The sequence below is a fragment of the Agelaius phoeniceus genome, chromosome 19 (genome assembly GCF_051311805.1).
Source record: "Agelaius phoeniceus isolate bAgePho1 chromosome 19, bAgePho1.hap1, whole genome shotgun sequence".
Taxonomy (NCBI): domain Eukaryota; kingdom Metazoa; phylum Chordata; class Aves; order Passeriformes; family Icteridae; genus Agelaius; species Agelaius phoeniceus.
The window spans coordinates 2,344,099-2,356,425 of record NC_135283.1 but is presented as its reverse complement, the minus strand read 5'-3'; the positions used below and the strand labels follow the sequence as shown (position 1 = coordinate 2,356,425).

General features: G+C 39.0%; 1 protein-coding gene across 1 annotated transcript; it reads right to left on the bottom strand.

Moving 5' to 3' along the window:
* Positions 1 to 1,957: 1,957 nt before the first annotated feature.
* Positions 1,958 to 9,799, bottom strand: GSG1L2 (GSG1 like 2). The gene is made up of 5 exons (XM_054645281.2): positions 9,391 to 9,799; positions 7,466 to 7,513; positions 3,429 to 3,581; positions 3,098 to 3,209; positions 1,958 to 2,339 (listed from the first exon to the last, which is right to left on the bottom strand). Exons 1-5 carry the CDS (start codon positions 9,698 to 9,700, stop codon positions 2,084 to 2,086), a joined length of 879 nt encoding a protein of 292 aa, XP_054501256.1. The 5' UTR covers positions 9,701 to 9,799; the 3' UTR covers positions 1,958 to 2,083.
* Positions 9,800 to 12,327: the final 2,528 nt, after the last annotated feature.

The window sequence follows — 12,327 nt, the reverse complement described above, 5'->3', positions numbered from 1 at the left end:
TTAGCCAAGTTTGTTCATGGATGAGGTGGAAATTCTTCCATCACACTCAGGAACAGCATGAGATGGGTAAAAATCTATTGTAAAAAGAGTTAGGGTTGACAAAAACCAGATGGAATCAGAAATAATTCCTCTGTTGGTGAAGGTGTTAGGAACATATCCATCACAAAGAAATGAGTGAAACAAGGGGAGGAATCAAGATCTTGTGTTTTGGTCAGGGGGTTGAGACTGCTTCTAACAGAGTGGGCACCAACTGTGGCCACTGCTCTGTTCCCCTGCTGGACTCAAGGTGGCACTTTTAGAGCACTGGAAAGGATAAATACAGACTTTTATAAAGATTAAAGAGGAAAACTTATTGCTATCTGCAGCCACCCTGGAGGATGGTGTAGGGAATATGGAGCCAGATTCTTCTCAAATATGCACAGTAGAAATAAAAAAGGTAATGGACATGAACTGGAACACATGGCGTTCTGATTTGATATAGGAAATTGTTTTTCTACAATTGCAGCAGTGAAGCTTTGGGACCTGTTGCCAATGAGGAAATCTCTTTTTTTTTAGTATATTCAATACACACACAAAACCTCTCCTCTCTTACCACTAATGGTTTTCTTCTGATTTAATTTTAATTTTTTTTCTTCTGATTTAATTTAATTTTGGGACCTGTTGCCAATGAGGAAATCTCTATTTTTTTTTTTTTTCCAGTAATTCAGTGCATACACAAAAACTCTCCTCTCTTACTACTAATGGTTTTCTTCTGATTTAATGATGCTTCTCTGTTATCAGCTCCAGCTTATCACTGGCCATAACCTGACCTGGTACACATCCTGCTGGCAGAAGAAGCTCAAACTGAATTTATTGCTTGAATAAAGGCAGATAGGGATTTTTCCAAAGCCAGAGCTGCTCAGTAGGCTGTGTAGGACCTGTGCCACCCAGAGTTCACAAGTGTGTTTCCCAAGGGGCTCAATAACAGGAATATTCTGGTGTCCTACCAAGCAGGCACGTGGCTCAGTTTCATGAGGAAGCTCCATGTTCCTGATCTGTGATGTTTGCAATCATTTCCACCTCCCCATCTTTAATGTGATTATAGATTCTTTATGTAGAAATGTATAAATCAAATTTTGATTCTTTCTGACTCTGTTCCCAGAATGATTCCTGGGCAATTCCATAGGTGAGTTGTGTGCTGTCCACAACCAGGTATTTTTCAGATTTCGTTTTGCCTCCTTATGAATCTTCCAGATTTTATTTTGCCTTCTCATTTTATCTAAATGTTTACACTGAAACCTGTTTCCTCTACCAACCTTCCTGTCACAGCAAATCCACCATGTGTAACTCTTGAACCATGAGCTGAGGTCCACAGGTTTTCTTGGAGAGATTGAACCTTTCACCACCAAAAATTATCCAAGCCATGCACCACATGCCTTATTTGCTGCCCTGTGTCACTCTAGTTTTTTAAGATTTTCTAAACTTTCTGATGTTGACATTCTGGTAGTGAATTTTCTCACACACTTTCTGTAAATAACTCATTGTTTTGCATTCCTTTATAGAAGAAGAGAGAGTTAATAGACTGTTAGTTTAACCAGTGGCATTGGAGAGAGTGCCACTGTCACCCTCCAATCCACTGTCACTTTTAGAAAACTATAAATGTTAGAATCAGAAAATAAACGGCCCTTTTTTCTCTTTCACCTTGAAAACAGTGTGAGCGTGTGTTCTTTTGTGTCCTATAGCAACAGCCCTGCTTCTCATGGGTTTTGGTTTCAGGATGGGATTTTTTACAGTCTTTTTAATAAAGAATCAGAATGGAGTGATGCTCTAAAATTCTAACAAACTCAAATACTCTCTATTACTTAAAAACTTAAAAACTAGACCTGGGGGGAACCTGTCTCACTGTTTTTATCTGTTTTTATCTGAACTGGGCCACCTGAATCTTCTTCTCCAATACCAAGACTTCCTTGAAACATCCACGGAAATATAATTTCTTTATTAAGAAAAATAAATAATACTACACATCGATGCATTTTATTCATTACACTGTTTTGTTTGGATCTAGGATTATAATTTACAGAATTCTCTGAGATCTGGTTCAGCTTTACAGGACTGAAATAGTGGCCAGGTGACGCAGACTTCTCAATGCATGTGTGGGGTCATCTGTGGTGTTCTGGAAAGAGTTCACATACACATTGCAAACCTTCTCTGGAGCTGTGTACTCAGGAAACTTGTACTGAATCCTAAAGCTCCTTTCCAGCTTTTTCCTTTTGTGCTTGAATTCCAAGATAGTTTTTGTGTATTTGTTAATCGTGGTGACAGCTGCAGCCATACAGCAAGCGAAGGAGGTCCATGCAAGGCTGTGAACAAAAAAGGAAAAAATTAGCAGAAATTAGCAGGGAATTTTCATATTCAAGCCCTTCAATTTTATTTTTGAAAACACTGTTTAGGTGTGATTGTGTTGGTGTGTGTTAGGGAAAGATGAAGAGGCCAGGTGAGGAAGAAATACTCTTGGTCAATGACCATTTACAGACCTCTACATATTTATTGCAATATATACATTTAACATACCTGTTTAATGAATTACCTCAAATTTCTCTATTTTAGCTCTATTTAAGCTTTATTTCTCTATTAAGCTTTATTTGTCTATTAAGCTTATTATTTCTCTATATATGCTTTATTTCTCTATTAAGCCTTTCTTAATATCAGAAAGGGTTTTTATAAAAAAAAAAAAAAAGAGGAATGCAGAGAAAGTGAAAAGGTGCCGTTATTAAGGGTATAAATCTCACAGAGGACACTGAGAAAAATGTGAGTTACCCAAAAGTGTTAAAAAGAACTATTAAATATCTGGGTAAAGCAGGTTCAGAGCATTGAAATGCATTCCTGAGAAAATGCATGGCACAGTAAACAGAGTAAAAAGGACATCAACTCTGAAATGTTAAAACACCTAAGGAGACAGAATTAAAAAAATTATATTGAAATACAATTTTTTTTGAAAATGTGTGAAATTAAAAAATATGGCCACATGAGCATGAATTGGAGGGTGCAGAAGGGCTTGGGCTCTTCTCCCAGGGAACAGGGACAGGACAGGAGGACAGAACCAAATATAAACCAGTACCCATAGGACCAGCCATAATCCCAAGTGTGAGGTCTCCAGTCTTCAGGACCAAGATTTACAGTCATTTGAAACACAGTTGTGTACATCATGTGAGCAACCATGCCCAGAAGACCTAAAAAATACAATGTTATGATGACATTAGTTATTTAGTACTTGGCAACCAACCTGACAACTGAATGAAAAATGATCAAGTTAAAACAATTAAGTTAAAGATAGCAAAAGCCACAAATCTAAAATTCCAAATAGGCCACATTAAGAAATAATTAATTGAAAAGAATATTTCCCCATAAAATTTGGCTTCACTTTGTGCAATGGAGATGTTTAGCTGTACCTGCTAGCACGGTGACCACTGCAGAGAAGGCGTTGATCTTCAGCCCATCAATGACTGAGCTGTAGTAGCAGATTTCTACTGACATGAGAATGTTCCCAGTCAGGAGCAAAACCACGTAGAGAAGCTCTGCTACAATAGACAGCCATAAAACCCCTGCAAACCAAATCAACAGCACTGAGATTATCAGCAATCATTTCAGATTTTCACCATTTCCTTCTTTGTTTGTATTGTTCACACAAAGTTAAATAGAAGCACAAGGGCTGTGAGGATGCTGTGATGATGAGAACATCTGTGGAGGACTTCAGTGTCAGTGGGCACCCCAAATTTTAATTATTGGAAAAACAGTTGCATGTTTATTTTCACCATTTCCTTCTTCGTTTGTATTGTTCACACAAAGTTAAACCGAAGCACAAGGGATGCGAGGGTGCTGTGATAATGAGAACATCTGTGGAGGACTTCAGTGTCAATGACAAACTGATTATAATTATTGGAAAATAATTTCAATTATTTTAAAAATTAATCTTAGTAATTTTAATTAATTAATTAATTATTTTTCAAATTATAATTATTGAAAAAGCAGTTGCATGTTCCTGCTACACACTTAGTGCAAGGTGTGTCAGTGTGGTTTTATACTCGGTAGCTACCCTAAAATCACCATAAACCAAAGGTAATATAAAAAGAACCAAAGGTAATATAAAAAGAACCAAAGGTAATATAAAAAGAGCTGTTGATATCATGGTTTTGAGTGCAGAGAGGAGCAGCAGACCCAGCTGACAACCTGGGGACCATGCACACACCTGCACTGTCAGTGGGTCCAGTCATTCAATAAAACCTTCCCCACAGGCTTAACTTTCAACCCAACAGGATCCTGATTGTACAGAGAAACCTTCCTGAGGCCAGACAGCCGCCAGGTTTTGCTGAGATTCATTTCCCTGGTTTTCTGCTGATTCCTCTCTTTTTGGAGATCTGGTAATTACATCTTATGCAAGAAGTTAATCCTGCCATGAAAGTCTCTCGGGCTGCTGTCTGACCTTTAGCGCGCTAATGTCCCACAGCCAGGAGCAGGAGGCCTCCTTATGTCCAAATCTGCTGTGGCAAGATCTGGCAAATGCTCTTCCCCAAATGTAAGAGCTGAAATGAGAGATGTGGGACTCCAGGCTGCTCTTCAAAATGCAGTTTATTGTACCAAGGATGTCACAGCAGCCCAGGGTTGTGGGTGGCAGAACTGGGCCTGTCAGCTCCAGCTGCAGGCAGGCCTGGAGGGCCACATCCCTCACTGAGGCTTTGCTAATGGTGCCTCAGGTTGGGCACCACTGTAAGAGCCAAAATGAGGGATGCAGGACTCCAGGCTGCTCTCCAAAATGCAGTTTATTGTACCAAGGATGTCACAGCAGCCCAGGGTTGTGGGTGACAGAGCTGGGCCTACGGCTGTCAGCTCCAGCTGCAGGCAGGCCTGGAGAGCCACATCACTCACTGAGGCTCTTGCTAATGGTTCCTCATGTTAGGCACCACTGTAAGAGCCAAAATGAGGGATGTGGGACTCCAGGGGCTCTCCAAAATGCAGTTTATTGTATCCAGGATGTCACAGCAGCCCAGGGTTGTGGGTGGCAGAGCTGGGCCTACAGCTGTCAGCTCCAGCTGCAGGCAGGCCTGGACACCCTCAGTTTAGATTACAAATGCATTCTATACTTTTCTTTTGGTTACAGTGCATTATAGACTTTTCTTTGCTGAGCATCTTCATACAGTAGAACCAATCTATACCTTAACTTTTACCTATAGCCTATCATAACTACTATAATTACCATATTCATGTTACCATTCTCCATTCAATAAAAGTTAGTACATTACAGTTTAAGCTAGAAGTTGTTTTTCAGTTTTCTTGCAGAAAACAGAAACTAGAAAGTTTCTGGAATGGCAAGCTAATTTCATTCTAATAATATTTACATATGCAGAGTGAGCCCCAGTTAAATGCCACCATTTAGGGCTAGTAAGTCTCCGTATCATGTTTTAGCAGGATGAAAATAATCCTCTTCTGCTTTGATTTGTGCAAGGTGAGATCCTAGTAAGAAAGTAGAAATACTTGTGCTCAAGAGGAAATCCAGGAACTAATTCAGGGGAAAATTCAGAGACCTTTTTTCTACTTGCCACATTTGCTGCCTTGTTTGCCTGTGCTCTCTTTCTGCTTGGTAAAAACATCTTCTTGTTTGGGGTGGGTTTATCCTTTGCTCTAAGCCATAAAAACCCCTTCTAACTAACTCACCCTTTGCCTCCTTGGTTATCCAGTGAGACTGGCTCAGCAATTCTTTTCTTCTATATCAAAACTTGCTTCCATCTCTATTCCTTCATCACATTCTACATTCAAAAATCTTTCTGCAAAGCATCCATATCTGTGAGACTTTCTTGTCAAACTTTCATCCTTCCCAACACCCAAACTTTTTAAAAACCAAATATGCCATGAGACACCTGGCTGTAGATACAAGCAGTGATTTCACGTGAAGATGTGCACAAAAAATCATAATTTAAAAACTGAAACACTGCTGAGACACATCCTTGGTTACCAGACACCACCTAGGGCAGGAGACAACGTTTGTGTGGTGTAGAACTCCAAATGCTGGCTTGGACAATGTCTGTGGGACTTCTGTGATTCATGGGCCATTCAGACATTAAATTCTTGGGCCAGGCTATGTGTGGGTGTTCTTGGACATGGTTTGTTTCTCCAGAAAATCTGTCTGGGTAAAAAATTGTGATTTTCATCAGGAGCTCCAGATGTTGCATTGCCCAACAGTTCTGCCTGCTCCAGCTGTGAGAGTTTGCATTTTAACATTTTTTGGGCAGTGAGCCATTGTAAGAAATTCCCTGAACAAGGGTGCCCAGCCCTGTGTGTGGGGTGAGGAATTCGGGGAGGCTGAGCCTGCTGCACCCTGAGCTTGGATCCCACAGCACCCCCAGGCATGTGCAGAGCACAAACCCCTTCTGGGCAGGATTTCCACGCAGAATTTCACTACCCAGGGGGAGATTTCTGGTTTTTAGGTACCAAGATGCTTCTTGGCTGTCTCCACCTGGCCTGCCAGGGCCTGAGACATTCTCTGATGCTGTTCAGAGTCAGTGTCAGCTCTGTGTGTCCACCAGCAGCTTTCCTTGGGAGGAACTCTCAAAACCACCCCTCACTTCTGTGTGACTACACCCACATCTCATTTATAATTTTTTCTCATGCTACAAAATTCTGTTATTCTGTTAAGACACTGTGATGAGCTGCAGCAGGTAGAAGGAAGACTGGCCTTCAGAAAATGAGTATTTCTCCTTCTCCAGGGTCTGAAATTGCATATCCAGGCAAATACTCCAGTCCCAAAATGCTGGGAAGAATGAGTTTTGGGGTTTTTTTCTGGATCAGCCACTTGTAAACTGATTGGTCTAATCAGATCAGTGATGGACTGATGTTTTCATACTGGGGACCAAGAGGAAGGCACAAAGCAGCATCTGCAGGAATGTTTTATGAGAATATTTGAAATATTCTGTATTAAGAATTATAATTCTTTATTGAGAATTAATTATTCTAAATAAAGAATGTTTGAATATTCTTTGAAAGAAGAGAATGGAAGTGTATCCCCACAGCCCTGAGTAAGGCACAGGGAGGGGATTCAGATTCCACCAAGGCTGGGTTGTGTGCCCTCAATCCCCTGGGCACACAAACCTCCTGGGTGGATGTTCACACACTGCCACAGAATTCCTGGCTGCAAATAGGGAGGTATGAGGAGACAGAGGGCAAAAATACACAAATTTTGACTTCCAGTACCCATATTCCAATTTCAAAAGCCATTCGTATTCAAGCGGTGTGTCTTCAGAAAGACATAGATTGATATTGTAAGCTGTATTACCTTCATTTTGAAGTTAGAAAACTAAATAAAGGACAAAAAATACTCTCTGCGATTAAAGGAAGCATTTTTGAAATGGATTAATTTAATTTAATGCAGAATACCTATATGGGTAAGTGTGATCAGGAGAGTTTTGACTACAGACAAACAATGTGCAATATCTACCTCGATCAGAAGCTGGAGTCAGACTGATGAAGCTTCTACATTTCTCACCTAAAAAAGCGAAAAATTAAATCAAATTCAGGATTATTTTGTACTCTGTAATGGTCTAAAGAAATAGAATAATAGAAAGAAAAAAAATTGCAAAATCTATGATATAAGCAGAAAGTGAGAAGATCAGGAAGCTGGCTTTAGTGTACACAAAGAACCTGGTACATCAAATTTCTCCTGGGGTTGAACCAGAGAGTCCTCACAGACTATTTCAAGGTAGAACCAGAGCCTGGAAGACCCAGAGGAAGGCTGTGAATGGATTTCCACGGGGTGAGAGGCAGGAGAGGAAAATTCCTTTGCAGAAGTGGAATCAGTCCTGGTGTCAGGGCAGAGCTGCTCTCCTCACAGCAGCAGGGCTGCTGCTCACACAAATTCCCTCTAAGCTTCATTCCAATTTCTTCCTGTAAGCTTTGATTTCCAAACCCACATGCCCCCCTGCCCCCCACACAGATGCTGTGAACAAAGCTCTGGGAATTAATTCTCTGATCTGAACATGCTGGGTGGTTTTTTTCCAGCTCCTAACTGCACCAAGTCAGAAATCATCAGCTTCCAAACTTGAGCTTCCACAGCAGATGCTCAAATTACACAACCCTGGAACCCATGGCGTGGATGAAAGTGTCTTTTGGACAACTTTTGCTCTGATCTTTGACATTTTCCCCTTAAAACTGCATAACTTAAAAGAAGTTTTGGTAAAACTGGTCCTTCAGGACAGGTGACTGTGAAAATATTTGCATTTTATGGCATAGGTGACAGCTGCTTTGATTTCTCTGAAGTTCTGTTCTAGCCAGGCTTGTAAACTGATCAGGGCAATAAAGGGAAAAACTTAATGTTGATCAGGTTTTACAATAAATGCTGGGATTCTTGGACCAGCAATTCCCTTATACAAAAATACAAAATTTGCTAGAAAGTTTCTGGAATGGCAAGCTAATTTCTTTCTAATAATATTTACATATGCAGAGTGAGCCCCAATTAAATGCCACCACTTATGGCTAGTAAGTCTCTATATCATGTTTTAGCAGGATGAAAATAATCCTCTTCTGCTTTGATTCATGCAAGGTGAGATCACAGGAAGAAAGTAGCAATACTTGTGCTCAAGAGGAAATCCAGGAACTCATTTAAATCCCTAGGATATATTAGTGGAAATTATTTTAAAAATTAAAAAAAAAAAAAATCATTTGGCGTTTTTTATGTTTTTATGTTTTTTATGGATCCTTCTGATCCATAGGGGATCAGGAGTTATTTAAAGCAAGTATTCATTTTGGAATAAATGGAATAAAACTACTGGAAAATGAAATGTAAAGTGAGATCACAGGGAAAAAGTAGAAATACTTGTGCTCAAGAGGAAACCCAGGAACCAATTTAGATCCCACAGATATATTAGTGCCAATGATTTAAAAAATAAATTTTAAAAAAATCAGTTGGCGTTTTTTTATGTTTTTATGTTTTTTATGGATCCTTCTGATCCACAGGGCATTTTATCCATAGGGGATCAGAAGGAGTTATTTAAAGCAAGGATTCATTTTGGACTAATGGAATAAAACCTCTGGAAAAATGAAATGCTTTCTTGTTAGAGCCATTTAACTTGCTGTTATGGTGAGTAGAATAAAAACCAAATAATCTTCATGTGTACCACAACCTGTCAGCTAAATCAAAGCCACAACTTGTCAGCTTCATGTTCTTTGCAGAATTTATTAGGAATTTTTTAAGGAATGACTAGACACTACCCTCTAAGGTCCCTTTTGCCAGAGAAGAGCAACTTTTGAAGGACCCAAACACCCTAAAATACATCGGCGGTAATGAAGCAGAAGGGACGGCCGCACCAAATAAGCAGGAAAACCCCACGATTTCTTCATTAAATAAATTTCCACGGGTTTACTCACCTTCCTCATTGATCATTTCCTCACAGGAGTACCAGATGCCAGCATGGAACTTCTTCTCCACGAATTTGTCATCGCCGGTCTCCCAGATGTACTGCACAGCCTGGCTGCCGTTGCCGTCGGCGCTGTTGAAGCGGATGCACAGGTCCCCTTTGCTGTCCCCTTTGCAGAAAGGTTTGGCCACTTTCCTGGTGCCCTCGCACCAGTAACTGCTGCTGAAAGCTGTGATGGAGAAGATTAAAGAGAGGAAACTCAGAGAAAATGCTGCTGAGGCTCTGTGCCTCCTGTCTGCCTCTGGGATGGAGGATGGCATCTTCCAGAGATGCGCCAGAAATTATTCCTGAAATTCCTTCCTGCAAATTTCTGCATCTGCCTGATGGAAACACCTGCCTTCACCATCTGCCTGCCTTCACCATCCCATTCCTCATCCCTCCCAGAAAATTGTGCTGGCTTAGGAGTTTAAGGCAGAGAGCAGAGATCTGGGCATGATCAGAAATCATGTGGCAGGGGAGATTAAGAATAAAGGACAGTGTTGCTTGGCAGCAATGTATTGTGGAGGGAATATGAGGAAACGTGGCAATAAATGTTAATTTGCCCCATGAATCATACACAGAGCACAGAAGCATTGGAAGCACCCCAGTGTGCAATCACTAAAGTTTTATTTACACAAAAAATGCCTGTTTACCTTGATCAGAGTCAGACTGATGGAATCTCTGTTTCTTAGCTAAGGAATAAATAAAATCTCACCGTTCCAAATGCTCCTGTGACACCGAGCTCTCTAAATTGAACACAGTTGTGACTCTTACTATAAAAAAACTTGTAAGGAGCTAAAACTGGTTGGTCAGCCAGAGCATTTCACAAGCATGCAGCACTAGAAAGGGAACTGCCCATGTTCAGAGCTCACCAGTGACAAATAATTATTTGAAAATAATTCAATTACCTGACTTTTGATGGTTTCCAGGGCACTTCCCAGCCTGCCCCCATGAACACACAACACAAGTTTTGCCCAAGGGAGCTGAAACATTAGAGAAAAGGCTGAATTATCCTTATTTGATATTTCACTGTGTGAAATAGAATTTTGTTCTCCTCCATCTAAGAAACATTTCCCACCTTATGTTGTATGTATTGTGTTTTCTGCCTGTTTGGTGATGCAGTAAGTCATGCAAAGAACCAAAAGGAGGTGGGTGTTGGAGTAATTCACTGCTTTATTTTATAGCTGTGAAGTCAAAATGTGCCCTGGGGGAGGATGGTTCCTCAGGACAGACACTGAAGTCACATATGTACCTTCTAATGAAAATAATTTGGATTTTCAAGACAGCTCTCTACCCAAAGATGTCCAAGCTGGAGAAGCAGGTGACACTCAAGGATAACAGGATCAATGCCTGCTTTAGGTTGCCATGAAAAGCTCGGCTTACAGAGTGCAAGGTACAGAGTGCAGATGCTGAACTACCAAGGCAGAGCAAATCCCACAACCCAAAATGCAGGTGTAGCTCCAGCCAGGAGTTATTTTTTCCTAAAATTAGAAAATTTCCTTTGTCTCCCTGCATTTTCTCAAGGGTGTAGCACATGTGAGAACAGGAGTGGGAGCAAGTGTGAGAGCAGGAGGGAGAAAGGGAGGGAGGGAAATCCTTCTAAGGATTAAACCCTGATCTCTCTGTTTCTGTTCCTGTGACTAATCTGCATATGGCTGTAATTAAATATATTTTGAGACCTGTGAAACCATTGATGCCTTCTGGGTGACACCTGCAGTCTGAGATGTTTCACAGAGACAGTTTTTGCTCATTCCCTAGCAATGCTGGTACCACAACTTTCAAATCAATTTTTGATGCAAGAATGGCTCTGTTTAATTGGAGAAATAGGAGAAATTTATTGGTTGGATCTGTCTAAATGTGAAAAAAACAAGGAGCAAATAGGTTTGCTGGACCTTCCTTCAAGCTAGGTGTTATGTGTAGTGTTTTTTTCTGAATAAAGTTGAGAGGTGTGTGAACAGAATATGAGCAGGTAACACCAAGGCAGCCAGCTGCAGCTTTGAAGAAAACACTGAACATCACAAAAATTGTAGTAAAAATTCACTGCTGGGAGCATAATTTTTTTTTTTTTCCCACTTAGATTCTCCCTGATCCTGCACTGGCTGTGCACATTTGACAAAATATGATCAAAAAGCATAAAACCAACTTTTAGTGAGCTGTTTTCTGACAGACAACAACGAGCTTCCTACACAAAGTTTTTCCTGTGTTTTAAAGTGCCATTTATTGATTTCATTAAATCAATAAATGACACTTAAATCATCAACCATTTATTGGTTTCATGAGGGGTGTGTGAATATATATATCTGCATAAATATATATGTATATAAATATATATGTATAAATATATACATATATAGAGATATGTATAAATATATATGTAAAAATATATAAATATAAGTAGAGTATATAAATATTAAATGTCAACAGAAATATAAATATAAATATAAATATAAATATAAATATAAATATAAATATAAAATAAACATAGATATATTTGTATAAATATATATGTGTATAAATATATATATGTAAAAATATATATGTGTATAAATCTATATGGATAAATATATACATATAGAGATATGTATAAATATACATGTAAAATATATAAATATAAGTATAGTATATAAATATTAAATGTAAACAGAAATATAAAATAAATATAAATCTAAAATAAATATAGATATATTTGTATAAATATATATGTATATAAATATATATGTGTAAAAATATATATGTGTATAAATATATATGGATAAATATATACATATATAGACATACGTATAAATATACATGTAAGATATATAAATATAGATATAAATATAAATCGAAAATAAATATGGTATATAAATTTTAAATGTAAATATAAATATAAAATCAATACACATATAAAATGAATATAGATATGTAA